This window comes from Lissotriton helveticus, chromosome 5_1 (assembly GCF_964261635.1).
Source record: "Lissotriton helveticus chromosome 5_1, aLisHel1.1, whole genome shotgun sequence".
Lineage (NCBI taxonomy): Eukaryota > Metazoa > Chordata > Amphibia > Caudata > Salamandridae > Lissotriton > Lissotriton helveticus.
Window position 1 is genome coordinate 1,929,765,968 of NC_136065.1, and position 24,523 is coordinate 1,929,790,490.

Consider the following 24,523-nt stretch of genomic DNA (forward strand, 5'->3'; position numbering starts at 1 on the left):
CTTGGTCATCATCGAAGATGTTGTCAGGTTCCGGTGCCTGTCACTGCATCTCTTGCCTAGCGGCCCGTCGAATCCGGATGGTTTTCTTCGACCGGAATTGGGCACAGGCTGGGCAGGTTTCCTCCTTATGGTCTGGTGAGAGGCACTTGTTGCATACTGAGTGTTTGTCAGTATGGGGGAACTTGGAGTGGCATTGTGGGCACCTTTTGAATGGGCACCTTTCCATCGACAGCAGGCCCACGTGGCGTCAAAAAGGCCCAACGGCCCGCGTCGACGACCGGTTCGAGATGGAAAGTTTGATCGAGTTAATAATTACCGAGCAAGAACAATACAGTCGAAGTCGAAGGCCTTTTGGTCCTTGGAAAGTTTTGTTTTCGATTCCGAAGTTGGAGCATAGGAATAACATCCGAACCCAATGGCGGAAAAAAACAATCTCAGGATGGAGAAGATGCCCAGGCGCACTCTAGTCCAGGGGAGGAGTCACCTATCTCGTGATACTTCGAAGACTCTTCCAGGACAACAAAGCGCAATCATCCAGACCCAACACTAGGCGGCGATCTATGCACAGATATGAATTAAGCAGCCCACATGCCTCGAACAAGATAGTTCTACTGTTTTTTTTTTTTTAAATTGTGGAATTGATGTAAAATAGGAGCTTGTTCTGCTGTGTGATGTTTCAACCTGTGAATTCCATGTAAAATAGAAAACAGTTCTGTTGTGCAAGGTTTGGATATGTGGGATCCATATAACATGAGGAATTAATCTACTCTTTGATGCCTGGAACTGTGAGAACTTTGTGACTTGAAGGATATCACTGCAGTATGAAAACAGAGTATGTACAGTATTTGTAACCCAAAGCTAAAAACATCCTTATCTGGGTAGGTATTTTATCTTGAAGACATATAATCAATGAAACACCTTTTAAACTGGGCAGAAAGACAATTTGATCACAGCTTCCAACAACAACGTAGTCACAAACTGCCGATGCATCTCATCTAACACACTGGGATCACTGCCGGACCTGCCCCCCATGATGAAGACCTGTTCATCATCAATGTGTCTCTTGAATTCAGTGGACTTGGAACATCATCATGCAAAATACTTTCTACTACTTGGTCACCTCTGAGCCCTTTACCAGGTAAGCCTATAATATTTAGTGGATACACTGTCAGTCATTTAGTATCCTTGCTAATTAGTCACTTTAATTAGTGAAAGTACTCCAGGTTTCAAAGTAGGTAGTGCTTTCGTTCAATGGCCAACCATTCTTTATTGTTAAGTAGCTCAGTAGAGTGTTCCCGAGAGATACTAAAGACGTATGAGGAATCCTGTACCCTTTGGGATATCCCCAAGTAGGTTTCAAATCAGAAAGGGCAACCGAACAAGTACTGCTCTCATGATGGTGACCTATTGGAGAAGTGCCAGTGCCTAGATCTTATTTGACCAATCAGCAACATCCACCCTCGACCACACCACTGTTCTTGACTTTCTGGGCATGTGAGATCGCAGAGCTGGTATTTTAGGGGCATCTACCACTTTTTTGCCAATTATTTAAAGCGCTCCGATACCTTCAGGTCAAATTTGCGCTAGACAAATTTATAAACAAAATAAAAGAATTGTTTCCCTCCTCAATGTTACACCACTGATTGTTTCGGCTCCTTTACCTTTAAAAGTATGCTTATGTCTGGTAACCTACAATTCAGCCCTGCTTTCAACTCCAGTCCCCTGCCAACAGATGGCACATTTTATTGCATTTTGAAGGCTCCATGCTCGATCCATCAGATATCCATCTCTACCCTTGTCTTCTAGTTATTCACTTCAGAAATTACAGGTACTTGCTCATACTTAACCTCACTCCTGTGTAGTAACTGATAGGTGAAGAGCCCTTCGACTCTTCCGGTGAACACTGGCTGGATGAACTGAATTGAACTGAATTCAAATTTATAGCACACAGTTGTTACCTGAAATTTATTCTGACGCTAGAACTAGTCATCGGCTCTCAACAAAATGCGGATTAAGAAACTTGGAGTTTTCTTTCATGAGTATTTATCCTTGGTATATCAAAGTGGAGTTGTATTCAGCAAGAAGTTTTTTTTCTATTCAGCTAACATGAAATACACCGATTGCCGAGAGTCATGTATAAAGTTGCTGAGACCAATACCATGGTATTCTTCAGCCTTGACTAAGGCAAAAGATTAATTGATGATGAAATGCACCCAGAGAGTGGCTATTCATTTATTATCTTGAACAGGTAAGAAGCGGTCATAATACCCTTGTAGGGGAGTCTCATCCTTTTGCTGTCAATTTCCCAAAGGATTTGTACTGAGCCCATGAGCCCGATTCACAGTGTCCATTATTGACAGGGCCTGGTCCCACATGCCCTGCACCCAATGTAAATGTGTATGCACTCCACATGGTGACAGAACAGGTAAGAAGGCCAATCATTCTTACACTAGGCTCCCATCTATGAAATTCTCTACCCCATTCCATCAGAGACATTTCACATTAATTAGCTCTTCCTAACTACTTGAAAACCTGGCTACTCTTGATCTAAGAATCAAATCAGCCAACCTGGGTTTAAGGGGGTGGGGGGCTCTACACATATGGACGCCAACCTGGTGTTCGGGTGCCCTATATAAGCACCATAAACCGTAAACAATAGGGACCAAAATAAGTACATTATTAATATTGTACTCAGTTTTTCATTACCTGACCGTGTCCGAAGTAAAACCCTATAAGAAGGCGCATGTCCCTGTAGTAAAGGATGTAGCTCTCCTTGCCGGTGTGTCTAGGGAGGCAAGCTATAGTTGAAACAGCTGAAACAGCCGTTGCTTACTGTGGCTTGTGCAGGCGAAGTGTCCATCAGTCCCCTCTGGACTGCGTTTTATGCTTGAGATAAGAATTATTAGTATGTAAGTCACTTTAGGGAGCAGCAGGCTACAAAAAGTGGCATAACCTTGCACTGAAGGATGTATTGCAATTAACGCAAAACACATTTTTAGGCTTTTCTCGAACAGCTTTTTTATTTGAAATAATGTTTAATCATACAGAATTTTAGGCGTCAAAAGTTTCTCAAGTCATGTCAGGAAGACGGAGCCGACACTCATATTAAGAAAATAAATTCAGAAAAATGTTCTTATCTGCACTCAATGCTCTAATTCAACATTGCATGAGACATTGACATTTGGGGGTGCTCACCTAAATACTTTAATACAGAGAGGTGTTATTTTAATTGGGAATTGTTTTTCTAGAGAATCATAAAAAATGCAGCCTCTTAAAATGTGCGGATCCAGACCGATGCCAGATTTGAAAGATATTAAAGTAAGATACATTTACATATAGAGGATTTATATGAAACTCAACTACTCTGCCAGCAACTATTCTGATAATCTGCAATGGATCTAGCCCTTCTGCAACTAGACCGGACACCGCAGCTCGATAAACCTTTATTTAATCTTGATACTTACTAGTCTCTTGTAAAAGATCAACAATAGCAGAGATCACATGGATAGCTGGATGCATTCCATAGCAACGAAAGATGCCTTTACAATTCGTAAGAAAAATGCTACTTACCAGTATGCATCTGTTCTTGGCATGTAGAGCTGCAGAGTTACGCACTGTGCATAGATGGCCACCTAGTGTTGGGCCCGGATGTTTGCAGTTTGTTTTGTTGTAGAAAAGTCTTTGGAAGTCACAGGATAGGTGACTCCTCCTTTGGATGATACTGCGCATGGGCATCGGCTCCATCCCCAGATTGTTTTTCGCAATTAGGGAAGTGATGGATCTGTACAAGAGGTAGTGATGTCGATGTGATTTGTATCTAATTAAGATAATACTGGAACAGATAAAGGTAGCCGGGGACACGGGTGGGCGTGTGTAACTCTGCAGCTCTACATGCCTAGAACAGATGCATACTGGTAAGTAGCATTTTCCGTGCGAGGCATATGAGCTGCAGATTACACACTGTGCATAGATTACATAGCAGTACCCACACCTAGCGGCGACCTCCAGTATCTGTTGCAGTTGTTTGAAACAGAGTTTTTAGTACAGCCTGGCCCACAGTGGCTTGTTGTTTAGTTTGCACAACTACACAGTAATGCTTTGTGAATGTGTGCGGTGTAGACCATGTAGCTGCTTTGCATATATATCATCTAGGGGAATGTTCCCTAAGAATGCCATTGAAGCCCATATTTTCTTTGTAGAATGGGTTTTTGGAGGAATTGTTAATGTACGTTTGGCTTTGTGATAACATATTTGTATACATTTAACAATCCACCTAGCGGTCCCTGATTTTGATATGGGGTTGCCTTTGTGTGGCGGTGATGAAGACACAAAAAGTTGTTTTGTTTTACGAAAAGTTTGTGTCCTTTCGATATAGTACAGTAATGCTCTTTTGACATCTAAGGTGTGTAGAGCTCTTTCTGTGACTGAGGCTGCAAGAAAAATACGTGCAGCTCAACTGATTAATTTAGATGGAATGGTGAAATAACTTTAGGAAGGAATTTAGGATTAGTATGAAGAACCACCTTGTTATGATGCATTTGCAGAAAGGGTTCTTGAATGGTAAATGTTTGTAGTTCACTAACCCTTCTGAGAGAAGCAATAGCTCCTAGGAAAGCTACTTTCCAGGTTAGGAATTGCAGTTCACATTTATGTAACGGTTCAAAGGGAGGTCCCATTAATCTTGTGAGAACAATGTTTAAGTTCCACACTGGTGCAGGCGGCGTTCTGGGAGGAATTATTCTTTTGAGTCCTTCCTTGAAAGCCTTTATAGCTGGTACTCTAAAAAGAGATAGATGCACAAGTTACTACTTGTGTAACGATATATCTGTAAGAGACATTAGTTAGTGATAGATTCCTTACCTTAGAATATCCCCAGGCGTCAGACTGGATCCGGAAACTTTTTGCGTAGCAGTACCCTTGCGCGTCGGTAGGCGTTGTCTGCGGCTCCGCGTCCGTCGTCGGCGCCGTGATGACGTCGTCGGAGTGCTTAGACGCCGCCTCCACGTGCTGACGTCAGTTCTTAGACACAGCTTTCCCGCACCAGAAGCGCCGAGCCATGTTAAAAACCAACACTGGTGCCATTGAAACTAAGGCCCTGAAAGGGGATGACCTTAACCCTAGATATTGGTTCGCAGAACGGGGAGGATGGGTGGGTCGGTAAGGAATCTATCACTAACTAATGTTTCTTACAAATATATCGTTACACAAGTAGTAACTTGTGCATCTGAAAGACACGTTCGTGATAGATTCCTTACCTTAGAATAGATACCCCAGCAATACCAGCCCCGGTGGTGGGTCTGCGAACCAATAATCACACCAGAAAGTCTTGGAGGACGGAACAGCCAAAGAAGCCATCCCTCCGGACTTGACTGTCCAGGCAGTAGTGTCTTGCAAACGTGTGCAGCGAGGCCCACGTAGCTGCCTGGCTAATGTCCTGCAAGGGCACTCCCCGGCCCAGGGCAGTTGTAGTAGCCGTGGCCCGGGTGGAATGAGCCCGCAATCCAACAGGGGGCTCAGTTTTAGCCAAGGAGTAACATGCCTGGATACACAAGATGATCCACCGCGAGATGGTCCGCTTGTGCACCACTTTTCCCTTCTTAGCGCCCACGTAACCAACAAAGAGTTGGTCATCCACCCGGAACTGGCGTGTGCGATCCAAATAGAATGAAAGCGCACGTTTTGGGTCCAGACGGTGGAGCCGCTCTTCCTCTTTAGAGGGATGCGGTGGCGGAAAGAAGGTGGGCAAGGTGATAGACTGCCCGATATGGAAGGCCGTGACAACCTTGGGCAGGAAAGATGGCTTAGTATGCAACACAACCTTGTCCGGATGGACAGAAAGGAAAGGGGGTGTACAGGAAAGAGCCTGGAGCTCACTCACTCTCCTGGCAGAGGTGATGGCAACCAGGAAAGCAGTCTTCAAAGTAAGAAGACGGAGAGGACAGTTGTGAAGTGGCTCAAAGGGAGCGCACATCAGAAACGTAAGAACAAGGTTCAAGTCCCACTGAGGCATCACAAACGGAACAGGAGGGAACGTGTGTGTGATGCCCTTTAGAAAGCGATTTACAATAGGGGACTTGAACAAAGAAGGTTGATCAGGCAGCCTTAGAAAGACTGAAAGGGCAGAAAGGTAGCCCTTGATAGTGCCCAGAGCAGAGCCCTGCTGGGCAAGAGAAAGAAGGAAGAGAAGAACCTCAGAAAGAGGGGCAGCAAGAGGATCCACAGCCTTTGCTGTGCACCATGCCACAAATCTGTTCCACCTGTAGGCGTATACCGACTTTGTGGAGGGACGCCTGGCTGCCAGAATGACATTACAGACTTCAGGAGGCAAGTCAAATGGCCTCAACTGTCGCCGCTCAATCTCCAAGCATGGAGGTGGAGGCTGGACAGGTTCGGGTGGAGGACCGTCCCCTGTTGCTGCGACAGAAGGTCCTCCAGAAGAGGCAGACGAACCGGGGGATCGACTGACATACTGAGTAGCTCTGGATACCAGTACCTTCGTGCCCAGTCCGGAGCCACAAGGATGACTTGTGCCCGGTCGCGCTTGACTTTCTTCAGCAGTCTGGGCAGAAGTGGTATAGGCGGAAAGGCGTACAACAGACCGCAACTCCACCCGCGATGAAAAGCGTCGCCGAGCGAGTGCCGCCTTGGAAATTCCAATGCGCAGAACTGATGACATTGCGCGTTCTCTTCGGTGGCGAATAGATCTAACCAAGGCTCTCCCCATCGCTGAAAGAGGCCTTGCGCCACGTCCGAGTTCAGACGCCATTCGTGATCCATCATGCACCGACGGCTGAGTTTGTCCGCCCTGGCGTTCAGAGAACCTGCCAGGTGTTGAACCACCAGGGTCACGCCCTGATGTTCCAGCCACTGCCAGAGGCGCAGAGCTTCCTGGCAAAGGGTCCACAACCCCACCTCGCCCTGTTTGTTGCAGTACCACATGGCGGTGGTGTTGTCCGTGAACACCTGCCCTACACTCCCCCGGACAGAGGGGAGGAATGCCTTCAGTGCTAGACAAATCGCCCGCAGCTCCAAAAGGTTGATATGGAGCTGGGACTCCGCCGGAGACCAGAGGCCTCTGATCTCCGCCTCTCCCATGTGGCCTCCCCAGCCCTGGAGGGACGCGTCCGTCACAACTACGTGCTCCGGTTGGGGAAGGGAGAGGGATCTGCCGTTGACCCAATCGCGGTCCGTGAGCCACCACTGCAGCTGTCTTGCAGTGCCCTCCGAGATCAGGACATGGTCGGAAAGGTTGCCCTGATGCTGGGCCCACTGAAACTTCAGGTCCCACTGCAGAGCCCGCATCCGCCACCGAGCGTGATGCACCAGAAGGATGCAGGAGGCCATCAGCCCCAGAAGCTGCAGCGTTAACCTGACCGAGACCCGGGAGAAAGGCCGAAAGAGTGGAATCAGAGCCTGAATATCCCGGACCCGCTGTTCGGGAGGATAAACCCGAAACTGCGCCGAGTCAAGAACCGCTCCGAAGAAGAGGAGCTTCTGAGAGGGGCACAGGTGTGACTTCGGCACATTGATGGAGAACCCCAGCTGATGCAGGAGGTCTGCCGTCGTCTGGAGGTGGCTGACGACTGTCTGGGGCGAGCCCGCCTTCAACAACCAGTCGTCGAGGTAGGGGAAGACTGAAACCCCTAACCTGCGCAGATGAGCTGCGACCACCGCCATCACCTTTGTGAACACCCGTGGGGCGCTGGTAAGGGCGAAGGGGAGCACGGTGAACTGAAAGTGCTCGTGGCCAACCGTGAACCGCAGGTAGCGCCGGTGGGCCGGCAGGACAGGGATGTGGAAATAAGCGTCCTGCAAGTCCAACGCTACCATCCAGTCTTCTGGGTCAAGGGCAGCTAGGACCTGAGCCAGTGTCAGCATTTTGAACTTCTCCTTCCAGAGGAAGCCGTTGACGTTCCGGAGGTCCAAGATAGGGCGTAGGCCCCCTTTGCCCTTCTTGGGTACCAGAAAGTAGTGGGGTAACAACCACACCCTACTTCTGGCCCAGGAACGCGCTCGATGGCCCCCTTGGCCAAGAGGGCCTAACTTCCTCCTGCAGAAGTCGCAAATGATCCCCCGATACTCGGTGGTATTGCGGTGGCATGGCTGGAGGGGTCGTCTGGAAGGGGAGGGTGTAGCCCCTTCGGACGATTTGCAGCACCCACCTGTCCGAAGTGACAGTGTGCCAGTGGAGGAGGTGATGGCGAACCCTGCCCCCCACTGGCGACACATGGGCCTGAAAGCACGGACTAGGAGGGCTTTGACGCGCATGCCGCAGAGAAGGTGTGGACTGACCTCGCCGTTGTCCCCCACCGCCGCCACGGCGGTTTCCACGGCCGCCACCGCGTTGGGTATTACCCTGCGGCGCATGGCTGGCAGCACGTGTGGGAACACCCCTTCTGTGGCCAGGAAAGGAGTGAAAGGCAGCCGATTGCTGGCGCGGGGCCGAGAGGCCCAAGGACTTGGCCGTAGCCCTGGAGTCCTTAAAGCGCTCAAGCGCATGGTCTGCCTTGTCGCCAAAAAGGCGACGGCCATCAGACGGCATGTCCATCAGGGTATTCTGGACATCAGCCGAGAAGTTGGCGGATCTCAACCAGGCGTGGCGACGAATCGCCACCGTCATTGCCATCGCTCTGCCCAGTGAATCGGTGGTATCCAGTCCACACCGAACAGAATAACGTGCCGCATCTCAGCCCTCCACAAGGGCTTGGCGGAGGTTAGCCCGTACCTCCAACGGGCATTCTGGTAGCACGTCCGTGACCGTATCCCACAGGGAGTGGGTGTAGCGGCCCAAGAGGCATGCGGTGTTGGAAGACCGCAGTCCCAAACTTAGGGAGGAGAATACCTTCTTGCCGTATTGCTCATACCTCTTGGATTCCCTGTCAGGCGGAGCAGACGGGAATGCGGTCTGGGAATTAGAGGCCTGGATCACCAGGCTCTCAGGGGTGGGGTAGGTGGACAGGAAACAAGGGACGCCCGGGGCCGGGCGGTGGCGTCTGGCCACGTTCCTATCTACAGGCAAACCTGTAGCGTGCCTGGACCATGTACCCAAAAGAACGTCGGTCAAGGCCTCATTAAACGGCAGCAGAGGCTCAGCCGAGCTTGACTGCGGTTTAAGGACCTCAGTGAGGAGGCTAGTCCTCACGGCCGCGACGGGGAGTTCAAGGCCCAAGGCCTTGGCCGCCCCCGTCAGCACCACACCATAGGCATCTCCCTCCTCCGTAGCCACGGTAGGAGGGGAGACAAAGCTAGTGTCTGGTGATGTGTCCAGACCACTGGCATCCCCACGTTCACCTGTCCAGTCCTCCTGGGACTGACACTCTTGTGTCAGAGGGTCCTCAGACCCCTCCCAATCCTCCTCATCACCCATCTCCTGGTACCCAGGGGTGTCAAATGATGGGGCCGGCTCATGAAAGATAAACTCTCCGAACGGCGTCTGAAGCGGCACCCAGCGGCGCCGCTCCGGCGCCAGAGCCGAGTCGAGGGAGGCCTCGGGGACGGTGCCGCTCGAAGACGGCGCCGGGGGTGAAACCTGAGGGGCCGGCGCCGGGGAGGTCGTGAGGTCCACCGGCGACGACCCGGATCCGGATCCAGTGGGGCCCTGCTGCGCCGGGCCCCAAGGCGCCGGCGGCGCCGAGGCCGAAGCACTCGGCGGCGTCGGGGCCGGAGCCCCCGACCCGCTAGGTCCTCCAGACGGGTCCGCTGGGCCCGAAGGCGCCGCGGAGCCCGCCGGGGGAGTGAGGGACCTCATGGCCATGAGGAACCGCTCGATCTCCTCCTGCGTCGCGCGCGGCCCAGGGATCGGAGGGTATGGGGCCGGACGCGGCGCCTGCGACTCAGACGGAGCCGCGTGGGCAGTGTCACCTGAACCCCCGGCCGCGTCGCGGGGAGTCAGAAGAGCGATGACGTCTCTTCGACTTCTTGTGCTTACCTGACGACTTCGACCCAGAGGAGTGATGTCGACTCCCGGAGCTATGGCGTCTCCACTCCCGCGACCAGTCCCTCGACCTCCGTTCGGACCGGGACCACTCTTGGTGCGGGGCCGACTGCCGGAGTTCGAGTCACTTGCGGGACCGCTCCCGCCTAGCTTTCGAAGTCAGGGCCCGGCAGTCGGAACAGGTCTTATAGTCGTGGTCGATGCCGAGACAGTGGAGACACCGACGGTGAGGGTCCGTGACCGACATCAGTCGGTCGCAATCCTCACAGTGCTTAAAACCTGGCATCCCTACCGGCACCGTTCGGAGTCGAAGACTCGAAAAAGAACGATCAAAAAGAGATCAAAAAAGTTTAGTCAAAATAGACTAAGGTACCAGGCTTTCCGAATCTGCGCTGCTGGCACGGAAAAAAGAAGAACTGACGTCAGCACGTGGAGGCGGCGTCTAAGTACTCCGACGACGTCATCACGGCGCCCACGAGGCTGACGACGGATGGCGAGCCGCAGACGACGCCTACCGACGTGCAAGGGTACTGCTACGCAAAAAGTTTCCGGATCCAGTCTGACGCCTGAGGATATTCTAAGGTAAGGAATCTATCACTAACGTGTCTCTTTCAGATGATGTCTATTTTGTAAGTATGCTGCAGTGGCAGCGAGGTGTAGTCTGATAGATGCATAGGCTAAGTTACACTTTTGAAGGTGTAATAGATATCCTATGATGTGTTGAATAGACACGTCTAAAGGATTTATTTGGTTGTTTTGGCAGTATATGACAAACTGTTTCCACTTAGCAGCAGAACATGCTCTAGTAGTGGGACGTCTAGCTTCTTTGATAACGTTCATATATTCTGGAGGAAGGTTGAGGTAACCAAACTCTAGGACTTCAGGAGCCAGATCGCTAGGTTGAGCTGAGCTGGGTCCGGGTGTTTGATCTCTCCATGGTTCTGTGTTAATAGGCGTGGAGATAGGTTTAGTTTTTGGTGTGGTACTACAGACATCTGCAACAGCGTGGTGTACCACGGTTGTCTGGCCCAAGTTGGAGCGACTAGAATGAGCGTCAGGGAATGTTGCTGTAGTTTGCGTACCACTAAAGGAAGTAGTGGGAGAGCAGGAAAAGCGTACGCAAATAGTCCTGACCAGTTCATCTATATCGCATTGCCTTTGGACAATGGGTGTGGGTATCTGGCGGCGAAGTTTGGGCATTTTGCATTTTCGTGGGTGGCAAAGAGGTCTATCTGAGGTTGTCCCCACATTTGAAAGAACGGTTGAAGAACTTGCGGATGAAGTTCCCACTGGTGGATCTGCTGTGTTTGTCGACTTAGCAGATCTGCCATAGTGTTTTGTACTCCTGGGACGTGTTGGGCTAAGAGGAAGATCCATATCTGCTGTGCTGAGAGAGCTAGTGTGTTCCCCTTTGTTTGTTTATGTAGTACATAGCTGTCATATTGTCTGTGCAGACTAAGACAGCTTTGCCTGACACTTGAGTTTGAAATGCTTTTAGGGCTAGAAACACAGCTGGCAACTCCAAGTGGTTGATGTGGAGTAACTTTAGTTGCGGCGTCCACCTGCCTTGCGTGGTGTGATGCAGTAGGTGAGCTCCCCAGCCGGACAGCGATGCGTCCGCTGTCATGACTATTTGAGGAACTGGCTCTAGAAAGGGTCGCCCTCTGGAAAGGTTTTTGGTGTTTCACCATCGCAGAGAACGAGGAGTCTGACCGTCTACCAACACTAGGTCTGTTAATTGACCTTGAGCCTGGTTCCATTGGCGTGCTAGGCACTCCTGAAGTGGACGCATTTGCAGTCTTGTGTGAGGTAGTACAAATATGCAAGATGCCATTATTCCTATGAGCTGCATGAACACTCGAGCTAGAAGAGAGTGTTGCGATTGGAATTTTGTTAGGAGAGTTTGTATACTTGTTATCCTGGCTGGAGAGGGATAAGCTAGTGTTAGTTGGGTGTTTATTGTAGCGCCGAGATACTGTTGTATGTGCAAGGGTTGCAGATGCGATTTGGTGTGATTTACTGTGAATCCCAAGTCGTGAAGCAGTTGAATAGTAGCGTGAGTGTGTTGTACACACAGGCTGTATGAGCTGGCTTTTATGAGCCAGTCGTCTAGATATGGGAAGACATGAATACGTTGTTTTCTTAAGTGTGCTGCTACTACTGCTAGGCATTTGGTAAACACCCTTGGCGCTGTGGTGACTCCGAATGGGAGCACTTTGAACTGGTAGTGCTGCCCGTCTAGCACAAATCTGAGATATTTTCTGTGCGCTGTGTGGATGGGAATAAGGAAGTAGGCGTCCTTGAGATCTAGAGTGACAAGGAAGTCATTTAGTACCAGAAGTGGAAGGGCTTGTTGGAGTGGGACCATATGAAAATGATTCGACTGTATGTAAATGTTTAGAGGTCTGAGGTCTAGGCTTAGAGATCCGTCCTTCTTTGGTATTAGGAAATAAAGGGAGTACACTCCCTTGTTTTGCTGATGCTCTGGAACTATTTCTATTACATTTTTCTGCAGGAGGGATATTACCTCCTGTCTGAGAAGTGTTAAATGTTCTTGTGACATTGGACGCTGCTTGGGTGGTATGTTTGGGGGGGAGGGTGAATGTTAGTTCTAGAGAGTAACCTGATTGAATTATTTGGAGCACCAACCTGTCTGATGTGATGTTTTCCCAGGCTGGCAGGTATTGTTGAAGTCTTCCCCCGACAGGAGTGGAATGGGGCGGGGGAAGGGGAAGGGAGTCATTGGGCAGAGCAGAGGCAGAGCGGGAGTTGTTATTTTTACCTCTGCCTTTGTTATTGTTACCCCTGTAACCACCCCTTTGGTAGCCCTTGCTGTAAGTGGTAGGGGCTTTGTACAAGGTAGAAGGTGTGTTTGAAGAGTATTCCCTGATGGCACCTCGATAGGATGAGCGTCGAAATGAACATCTGGGAGCCTGCGACTGCAGGGCTCCCATAGATTTGGTATCTGTATTCTTTTTCATTTTTTCAAGTGATACATCTAGCGCCAAGAAACCGCCTGGTGTACGCGCGCTCTAGAAATATTTTTAAATAGCGCCAAGAAACCGCCTGGTGTACGCGCGCTCTAGAAATATTTTTAAACTCAAACACATCTACGTTAGGTCTGAATAGGTGGTGCTCATCAAAGGGTTGATTATGAATGGCACTTTGTACTTCAGGTTTGAACCCTGATATGCTTAGCCAGGCATGTCTACATAATAAAACACTGGTGTTAACTGCCCTAGAGGCAGTATCTGCTGCATCAAGTGCACACCGAATAGAGGTGTTTGTAATATTTTTCCCCTCTTGGATAAGCTCATTTGCTCTATCCTTGTACTTATCAGGGAGGTGCCTCATTAGTGATTCTAATTCGTCATAAAGTGCCCTGTCGTATGTGGCTAATAATGCCCGTGTATTAGCAATATGCCACATGTTTGCTGCTTGAGACGCCGTTCTTTTCCCTGATGCGTCAAGTAGCTTAGACTCTTTATCTGGTGGTTGAGCTTCACCTGATGTTTGTGAGTTTGCTCTCTTGCGTGCATTGGAAACTAGAAGTGAGTCTAGTGGTACTGGACCTTTAATATATGCTGGGTCTGAGGGGGCAGCTTTATATTTTTTCTCTATACAAGGGTTAATGACCCGAGTTCTGACTGGGTCCTTGAAGACTTCAGGAGCATGCTTAATCACTCCTTTAAGCATTGGTAAAATGGATGAGGACCTTTGTGCATTATCAAAGGTATCCTTTAGGAAGGCTTCATCTACAGGGTCTGCACGCATGTCTACCCCATGATATTGCGCAGCTCTGTGAATCAATTGATTGAAACCCATAGTGTCTTCTGGTGGGGAAGGCCTTGAGGGGTAAATGTCATCCTGAGGGACATTTGGGACATTTGGGGTGTTATAATCATCCCACGGGTCAGGTGATCCTGTAGGAATAGCTGGATCAGGTATGTTACCCCCCCATATCATCAGAGCTATCATCCCTGTTGTCATCGTCTGGTATGATAGAGGATGCTGGGGAGTGTTGTGCTATGGGAGGATGTGGTGATGGTACAGGTGAAGGAGAAGCGGAAAGAGGCACAAGCGGAACAGTCTTTGGCCTCGTGCTCCGGGGAGAGGCAAAGGTTACACAGTTCATGAAGGTCGGTGTGGGGAAGCTTCGACCCACACTGAGGACACTTTTTAAATGGCGTCCTTTCCATGAGCTGGAGTCGAGGACTAGTTAGGCCCGAAGGACCGTCGACGACGACCGGAATCGAAATCTTCGGTGTTGAAGAGTAACGTCGACTGGAAAAGCGTTCGAAACCTAATTTTTGTCAGTTGGTGAGGATTGCGCGCTATAGGAAATCGGTTCCAACACGGAGCGCTGGAAACACATCCGAGCCCGGTGGCGGAAAAAAACAATCTGGGGATGGAGCCGATGCCCATGCGCAGTATCATACAAAGGAGGAGTCACCTATCCCGTGATTTTCAAAGACTTTTCTACAACAAAACAAACTGCAAACATCCGAGCTCAACACTAGGTGGCCATCTACGCACAATGTGTAATCTGCAGCTCATATGCCTCAAACAGGATTCTGTGCAGAACGAAGGAAATATTCTCTGTTAATTCTTGCATGTGTGTCACGTAAAGAGGAATGTTTAAACTGTGCAAATAGTCCTGTGGTAAGAACTACTACATCGCATATCAATGTTACTATTTGGAAAATAGATTATTCATTAAAACTGACTCTTTTCCAAAGAATTAAACTGGATTTCACTGCCAGGCTTATCCTCAGCACCAAAAAATGGAAACATTTCAGCCTATGCTCCAAGACCTTCACTGGCTCCCTTTTGAAGCCTTAGTAGCATACCCAAGCCTGCATGCACCAATTACATGGCAGGACACCCTAATAGACCTAAAGAGCTGGCCGCAACAAGAATCTGAAGAGCTTATTATTATTTATTTTAAGAATTTATAAAGCGCAAGCTGTCACCATTGCAGGCATCCTGGCGCTAACAGAAACCGGAGAGGGGTGAAAAAACAGATACCGTAGGAGAGGCTAACAAGGGAAGAGACAGGTTTTCACCTTTTTTCTAAACTGCATGAGTTCCTTTGTGGACCTAAGCTCGATGGGGAGGGAGTTCCAGAGTCTGGCGGACGTCACCTCGAAGGATCTACCTCCAGCTCTGACCTTCCTGAATCTGGGAACGACTACCAGTCTAGCATCCGATGAGCAAAGGTGTCTGGAAGGAGTATACCAAACAAACTTGGATTGTAGAGGTGCTGGACCGCATCCGTGAAGAGCCTTAAAAACTATACAGAGGGCTTTAAATTGGATTCTTTGTCTAAGAGGGAGCCAGTGTAGTTTTGCCAAGGCAAAAGGTCCATGCGATCTTCGTGGCAACCCCAAATCCAGTTTTGCGGCCGCGGATTGAACCCTTTGAAGCCTGTCCAGTAAATACTCAGGGGCCCCGAGCAGGAGGGCATTACAGTAATCCAGCCTGCTCAGGATAGTACATCTGACCACTTGGGCGCGAGCATGAGTGGGTAAGAGGGGCAGAACCTTCCTAAGTGAGCGAAGGATGGCGAGGCAGCAAGCCGATGATTTCTGTACATGGGTGTCCATGCTGAGCCCCTGGTTTAACATGACGCCTAGGTTGCGGACAGATTCCGCAGGCCGTACATTGGAGCCTGTTTCCGGGGGCCAGAAGTTGTTAGGAAATGGGCGAGGGATCCTCGTTCCAGCGCTAAAAAGCACTTCGGTTTTCCCGACATTAAACTGAAGTGAGTTAGCCTTTAACCAACTTGATGTGTTCCGTAGACACTTGTGTAAGACCTCCACGGAGATAGAATCCTCTCCTTCCAAGGAGAGGATCATCTGCGTGTCATCGGCATAATTAACAATTCTAATGCCGAATCCTTTAATAAGCCTAATTAGCGGCCTGAGGTACACATTAAAAAGAATTGGGCTAATAGCAGAGCCCTGAGGAACTCCGTGCAGCACCGGGGAAAAGGATGATTGGAAAGGAGGCATAGAAACTGCCTGCTGCCTATCATGCAGAAAAGAGTGGAACCATTGCAGTGCCGAGTCTCTCACTCCTACCTCAGACAACCGCCTCAGTAGGATCTTATGGTTTACTGTGTCAAAGGCGGCAGACATATCGAGCAGGATCAAAAAAGAGTCCTTAGAGACTAAACTCTTTTCTGAAGCTGCGACTGACACAAAATTAATAGGGATGATCTGCCATAAAAAAGTGAAAACACTTCTGGTTTAACTCCCTGACCTTGTCTTTTTAGACCACTACCTGCTAAATTATATGTTCAATGCACTGATACACCTAGGATGTAGTGGGTTTTTTAGAAATTACAAACAAACAAGATAAGGAAAATGTAACTGACCCACTAACCATCTGTTCATAGCGTGTAGTGTTGTAGACATGCATGCTCTGCATACTCCTGCCATCTAGAGTTGGGCGTTTGCAAATTGTTTTCATTTGAAAAAAGGATTTTGAGTCCTAGGATGCACGGTGACTCCACCCTTAGTTGGCAATCCACAAGGAGCCCGACTCCATCTTAGAATATTTTTTTCACAGTGAGTGAGAGCAGTATGAAGTAGCGAGTGAACGCAGTATGGTGTCCGTGTATTGTGAAAGGAAGTTAGTTAATAAGGAAGACATCTGCAAGTAGAGTCACATGCTTCCGAGGAGCAGGGTGGGCACATGTGAATCTACAGCAGCACACGCTACGAACAGATGCTTAAAGGGTACCATTTTCCATTTGTAGCAAGTGTTGCTGTAGATACATATGCTCTCAAAGACTATAAAACAGTACCCCTTACAAGTGGTGTCTGGTATGTTGATGCTGCTGCTATCTGAAATAAAGACCTTAAAACTAAATGGCCAACCATTGCCTGCTGGCGGGTTCTGATATCCACGCAATGTTTGGTGCAAGTGTGTGGGGTTAACCAAGTGGCTGACCTGCATATGTCAGCTAGTGGGATATTGTAGCGAAAAGCAATAGTTGCTGCTTTTTTGTTATAAAGTGACCTGAAAGTGACATCTGTAGGGAAATATTCAGAGACGATGTATCAGTTGAGAGGCCTGAGATGGAGGATTGCGTCGAGGGAGCTGTCTTTCTTGGGGATGAGGAAGTACAGGGATAGATGCCCCTGCTCTGGTGTTGGCAAGATGGGCACGAGCTCTATGGTCTCTTTGAGAAAGAGCACTTGGGCATCCTCCAGTAGTAGGGCTAGATGTTCTGGGCTGAGGGATTTTGTATAGGGTGGGATGTTTGGTGGGGTTATGGTGATCTCGAGGCAGCAATTGTATTTAATAAAAGATCTGTGGTGATTTCCTCCCAGCAGGGAAGAAATTGCTGGAGCCTCTCCCAACAAGTGTAGTAGTGCTTTGTTGGGATCAGGAAGGACCTGCCCCTTGCCTGCTGTCTCCAAAAGGAACCCGTGGTTGGTGGTATTTGAAGAATACATATCCATGTCCTTCATTATATTTCCAACTTTCACCAACCTGTGGGCCGAAGAGTAGTTCTCTGTCAAAGGGCAGGTTGATGCGCTGCTGTTGGACTTCTGGCTTAAAGTCAGGAATACACAGCCAGGAGTGGCAGCGGAAGAAAACAGAGGTGTTTACCCCATGGCAGCTGTATCAGCTGAGCCTAATAGTTTTCCCCTCCTCCATTATATCTTCCCCCGTCTTCCTAGGCTGGTGAGGGAGATGTTGGAGCAATGCTTCCATTTCTTTCCAGTGGGCCCTGTCGTATCAGGACAGGAAATCCATGGATTTGGTGATGTGCTAGTGCCTGGCAGTGCCCATTTCCATTCTTTTCCCAGCCTCATCACTGCGCTTACTCTCCTTACCAAGATGGACAGCTTCACCTGTGGCTTGGGTGTCAGCTTTCTTACAGGCAGTGGAACACAGCAGGAATCTTGGGGGGACATAGCCTCTGATGTATAAGTGATCAGAGAGTGCAGGTATAAACTTTTTCTCAATCCTGGGTGTTATACCCCGGATTTCATAGGCTCTATGAACATTTCTGGGGCAGATTTGACCATTCCATTGAGCATATGGAGAAACTGGAGGGAGTATTCTGTTCTCCACCAGGAAATCATATTCCTCCTGCGTGTCTACCTATTGGTAGGTAGCTACACGCTGGATGTCACTCTAGTATGCTGTGGTATCTTCTGGTGGAGAAGCCCTAACAGGAACATCCTTAAGGTCAGGATCCCCTGAGGCTCCACATAATAGTCCTCTCAAGGATCGTCTGTGGGATGAGGGTAAACTGGTGCCCCGAAGTCCTCCACTGGGGAGGAGGGACTAGGGCTATCTGAGTCAGAGTAAGATTGCAGGAAGCTTGCAGGAGGTGGAGGTGGTGGTTGAAGGCATGGAGGAGAGAAGTAGGAGGGGGTGAAGGGCTGGCAGGCTTGATGTTTGTTTATTTGGCAGGTGCAGGCTGTAGAGTGTCCTCAAGGACGAGTCTACACTTTTTAGGAAAAGTCTTTCAGGAGGTGACGGAGATCTTTCCAGCTCGGGGATGGATGATAATGTGTCGCTGCCTGTCAACAAGCTCCTGTTGGAGGATGGTCCTCTCATCAGAAATTGCTTTGGATGGCCTCGAAGCCGACGCTGTTTTGGGACAGAAGGAGTTTTCGGCTATGACACATCAGCGCTGATGTGTGCTTTCTGAATCGAAGGCCGATGGCGGTCAATTTTTTGGGCCAGATCCCATCTTGGACAGCCACTTTGCGTCGGTGTCGAATGGAGGCCAAGGACGATGGTAGACCTTAAAGTGATTTGCATATGAGGCTCAACACCCGACGTCCGTCGGGTCGCTGCTCGGCTTCTATGTAAAGCTGCTTGTGCGTTTTGAAAGTCTGAGTGTACCGTTGTAGACTTGGTGCGAGGTCCACTCCTATTCATTCTCCGGAGTTGGTAAGGAAGCTGCAGGGCCTTAAGGGCAGGGCACCACCGAATGCTGGGAGGCCCTGTCTTCAACGACGATATCTGGATCAGGTCGACAGCGAAAAGAAAATGGAACAATCGACATAGTCGAACTTGTGTGGGCGATGGGAAGGTTTAGCATAAAGCAACGTCAATACATGTTCGAAATCAATGGCGGAGAAAAACAATCTACAAATGGAGCCGGTGCCCAGGCACATTGACTACTGTAGGAGTCACCAATACATTGGGACTTGAAAGACTTCTTTGAAGAAAAAAACGAGTTGCATCAGTCCGACCCCACCACTACATGCTACAAGTAAGCAGAACCTGTGAATCTACAGTCACACATGCTATGAACAAAATGACTCCAAAGGGGAGCATGTGTTTATGCGTGTCCAGTTATGTAACGCAATATGATTGGGGGGAAATGCAGAATGTGGTGAAGGGCCCAAGACTCCCATATCTCCACAATATTCATAGACCTTAAGCTGGATGGGGTGCATCCCTAATAGCACTGGCTCCGGGGGCTTGTGTTACGTCTCTGTGCATGTCATACGTTTTAGGGGATGTGCTCATGTGTCACACGCTTGAAACTGAAACTAAACAAGAAGTAATATTATGAACCTGACACTAAATATCACACAACATTTGTACCTGTTATTCAGAACGATAAGACATAGTAAACCACCTTGAACAGATTATGTTTGGAAGAGTTCACCTTACATGGAAGCTAAGTTCTAGCAGATGGGAATTTTTTTCAGTTTTCAGGGCACTAAACTGTTACTATTTAAAGGCAACAATCCACCTAATAGTGTTAGTGCAGTCATAACAAACTGGAACTACCAGGCTCTATTCAGATCATGTCAAGGATTACTGCACAGGAGACCCAAGTCAACCACTCTCTAACTCAGGAACAGCCCACAACCACCCATTTTTCACTCAGCCTTGCTGCCAAAATTATGTGACATGACAAATGCAAGCTATTTTTCATTTTTTTATTGGATGGCCTGTGCAGGAGCAGATGGTGAATGGAGAGATGAGAATTATGTTGACTTCGGGTTCCTGAATCCCCGTCCCCTGGATGTCACTGAGGTCCAGTCTTCTTTTCGTCAACTTTGGTTATTTCCTCAAAATCAGAAAGCAGAAAGAGCTGTTGAAGCTGCAGATGCAATGTCATTGCATTCTTTTGAAGTGAGAAGTAAATTTGGCAGTGGTGTTCTCGCATCACCAATGATGCCCTTCTATGTAGGTAATATGCAGGCAAACCTATGTTTGTCATACAACTGGCCCCACTCCTGCTACGACCATAATCATCAGCAATGTCCAACATAGTATTAGAAACAGTGTCTTCATTAACACTGTGTCTCCATTACTGTGCCTCTTTATGCTCTCATCAAAACCAGTCTGTTATAAAAATAAATACACCGCAGTGTACATCGGCACTGGGTAGTCTTGCCCACTCAAACATGGCACTAACCCACCAGTGATTGCCCTTTACCCCCAAATCCAAGAGTACCTTGTGCCCTCCTGTGTTACTGCCACTTTTCAGGTGTATTTGCTCCCTGGTGACCACCCCATTGCCCACTTGTATCACTGGCACCCTACTTCTGTCCTAAATATAGAGTACTTACTTCTCGGCCAACTCATGTCACTGGCATATTGCTCTGTGGGCATTATCCCTGGTCTAGCTCAAGGAACTGACACTCTACCATAATCACATGCTCTAGTGACCACCCACACACATCAAAAGCTCCACTTATCACAATCACGTACCAAATACAATTGTGACCATCATGTCATTGTACTACACCCCTGCCATCATCCTTCTTGCCATCCAGTTTACTCCAACTTTTAACTCAACCCCCATTGATTTCTTCTCACCGAAGTAAACATCAGTACACACCCTCACTTATCTTACTGTTGCTCCCACTACCCACCCAGACCCCTTCTGCCTTCTATGCCCTTCTATATTAATGCACTCCATCGCTGGTTTAATTGTACAATGAAGAGTCTTGGTGCCCACTCATGTGACTGGTACTGGACTCCTTCCTGAGTCACCCATTTCACCACTACCAGCATGCTTCCTCAGATCAATCCTGTCACACCCTCAACGTACAATGAATGCTCCATCTACCCACCTACGTTACTGCATTATATTGCTGCTCTCAATTTGCACTTATCCAATACTGACATTAATGCCATATGTTACCATACACTAGGACAGCCCCTCTTATGGCACCATAATACCCTTTTGTTTCAATCATTTTGCCCCATGACCTACCAGTAAGGTCAAGAGTTTCCTGACTTGCTTCTTGAGACTCAGACACTCTTTGTACTTCTCAAGGAAGCAGGCCTTGCATTCCTTCAACTGGTTCTTGAGCCGTGCCACCTCTTCTACAAGCTGCTGAGTTCCAGAGTGCTCTCTGCTATGTCCCTAAGGCAGACACCACATGTTTCTGATGTAATTCAAGAAAAAGCAGCGACCCTCCTCCCCCAAGACTAGTCACTCCACAGGAGTCCTTAGAACAGCCCAACACAAACCGTTTTTTTTGCCAGCTGTTGCTGTGCTGCTGCTTCCTTCTTTTTTTCCGTCCCCATGCTCTGGTGTGCCTGCTGTAGCTGTTCCTCGAATTGCTGATTGTGCTCCTTCTGTGAAGAGCAAACAAGCAGACTGGTGAATGAGTTGGCTCTGCAAGTGATTCAGTGGAGGTAGGCAGACTTCATTGTCCTAACCCTTACATATGTGGATGTATGCATTAGTGCAACTACTCAAGTATTAAACTGAGAACAATGAGAATAAAGGATCAGCAAATAAATGAAATAGGCATACATTCCATCTGCATGCAAAACAACATTAGTGGCACAGGTTGCAATTGTAACTGAATCATGATGTTATTTTTGCACATCAGAGCCTCATCACAATTCCCAGCAAAAATCAAGTCACCTGCCCAAATCATACTCATTGTTCAACCCCACATGTCTTCTTCTTTACTAAGTTCTACAGTCACAATCCTCAAAATGATTGCTACAGCACAGAAATATGTTGACCCTCAACCAGTGCTTAATTTGTAAAAGAATACATGCTTGTTTTGCTTAGAGGCTTGTAGCCGGAGGGGTTTAATGTCGGAGATGCTGAATACTGTAGTCTTGATTCTATCTTGTGTCTCTTGCATCCACCAACAGGCCCTCCCTGCTCCTTTAACTCTCTCTTTCAGATTCTTTTTAATTCCTGCTTTCTTTATAACTGTTTTTCCTGTCCTTTTTCTTCTGTTCTTTTTCTTCCCTCCTTTTGTATTTTTAGTGCTCTTTCTCTGTATCAAAGTCAGACAATGACAATATAGTGCCATTCCCCATTAATCAGTGCTGGTGGGCACCACCTGCAACCACTGGCTCAAATTAAGCACAGGGGGCCCTCCCAGATTGCACTATCAACTTAACTCTTCCTTAACCACTTGGATGCTAAGGCATGCTCATGATTTACACTAAATTTCCATTGAAATCAATGGAAACTCCATGACGAGTTACCCTTGTCATTAGCACTGAAGGGGTTAACCAACGACCTAATCATTTCCGTTCAACAGATCCAATGTTAGCGGACAACATAATCAAACTAAGACAACTACAATCAACCATCAACATAGGAAAGCTACCTGGATGACACTAGACCTACATTCAATCACTCTAAGGTAACAAAATGTTTCAGGGAAGGCAATAGAAAATGACTAACAACCCCAATGACGAAAGTCACTGCAATATTACTCCAGAATCTTCAAACCTGCATCTACAAGATTAAAGTCTTCCCTGCATTGCTCAAAGTACATTCTCTAAAGCTACCTGGCTCACCATAAATGTTGAAGGAAAATGACAGAATTACTGTTCAATCTCCAAAATCATCAACTCACATGAACTATGAGACCCCCTGACAGACCACTGCAGCTCTAAAGCCAAAGACCTCAAAAGATGTCCTGAAGCAAAGGTAAATGTGCAACTCTGCTCAAACATTTCCTTGATCTCGCAACTTGTTCCTTAACTGAGACTTTTCTTTTTCTTCCCTCTATCTGCTGATGATTTAATCAACATCACAAAAGCCAAATTCACATCAGGAAAGCCAGCAAGCCCATGGCTATAATCAACCAGTCCCTAGAATCTTGTGTATAGAACAGCACCGTCCCAATGCCCCATTCAAATTATCACTCCATTCGCAATGGTTCTCTCATAGGAAAACAGACAGAAAGAGCTGTCTACATACAATCATCTGGTACAAAAGGGGGTGGTGATGGACAGAGCATCTGAACTAATCAAACACTCACACCCAGTCAACATATCTGGGTTTAATCCATCACCGTTCTTTAGCCCACTCTGCCACCCCCAGTTCAGACATGGCCATATGCAAATCAGTCTGACCCTGTGCCTCATGGGAACAGTCCAGCCCGAACTGCCAAGCCATGCCTTCCCTGGACCGGAAACAAGCTTCCGAGGACCGGTTTCTGGCATTTCAGCCGTCTTCAGCCCGGTTTGCTTGTTATTGTCCAGTACAAAGTTTAGCCCAGAGTATCCAGTCTATATATATACTAGACACACTCCTTCACAGCTTTAGTAACAGATGCCCAATCTATCACTGCATTATTTCAGCTCTACTCCTTTTCGCACAATGGTCAAAGTTCTTCAGGCTCCCCCCAACAACCTCCCATTTTAATAGCTATCTCTGTCAACTAACGGAAATCATCTCCCCCTCAACTGCTACTGTTAAGTGCGAGACATACAGATCTTACTAGAACTTACTGATCTTAATTTCTTGAATAATGTGCCATCGACCAATGCCTCCTATCCGTAGATCACTGGCCAATAATGTATCACATTAAGCATCAAAAACTCAAACAAATAATTTTTGGTAAATGGATCACTTGCACTCTTCCACTTTTGGCCAACAGAGCTTGGCCTACCTATTAACACAATGCTGTAAATAAGAAACATAGGCGTGATCATGGATATGAACGTCTCCATCATCCCATAAAGAGCAGGAGTAGCCATTCTAGTGTCCAGGCGATTCCAGGGACGGGTGGGGGGATAAACTAGGGGAGATCAAAGGTAAGCTCCTCACCTAAAGCTTTGTACTAGAAGGCCAACAGCTGACAATTGGTTCCCTGTATGCCCCAAACTCAGGACAGGAATCCTTTCTGAAAGGCGTCATCTCCGAAACGCTTCAATCCCCTAATTCTCTCCTGCTTCTAGGGGGAGATCTCAATCTGGTGATGGATACCAACATGGATAGATCCGGGTATGGGGATACAGGCACCCTTTCTAACGCAGGCAAGGCTTGGCTACACAAACGTGGTCTGGTAGACTTCTGGAGGGCCAAACACCCCGGGCGTCCCAATACACTTTTTACTCACACGTACACCGCACCTATGCCAGGCTCGATCACTTCCTCGGATCCTCTGACTTAACCACTAGCATCACCGACGCTTGCATTGTCCCAGCAGCTATCTCTGACCATGATGCCGTTGAACTACTACTCACGATTGCCAAACCTAGCCGTCCTCCCGGGAGATGGAGGCTCCGTGAAACTCTCCTGCAGCGCCCGGAGGTCACTAAACAGCTTCATAAATGCATCACTGATTACTTAGCCGTTAATGACACGGCCGAGACGTCGGCCCC

At 48.2% G+C, this 24,523-nt stretch overlaps 1 protein-coding gene across 1 annotated transcript in view; it reads right to left on the minus strand.

Annotated features, from left to right (window-relative positions):
• CALCOCO2 (calcium binding and coiled-coil domain 2) overlaps positions 1 to 24,523 on the minus strand; it is a 641,412-nt gene that overhangs the window by 159,823 nt on the left and 457,066 nt on the right. The window contains exons 10-11 of the mRNA XM_078645541.1: positions 21,407 to 21,514; positions 21,147 to 21,299 (exon numbers count right to left, since the gene is read on the minus strand). Coding sequence (XP_078501667.1) covers positions 21,147 to 21,299; positions 21,407 to 21,514 — 261 coding nt within the window. The remainder of the gene's footprint in view (positions 1 to 21,146; positions 21,300 to 21,406; positions 21,515 to 24,523) is intronic.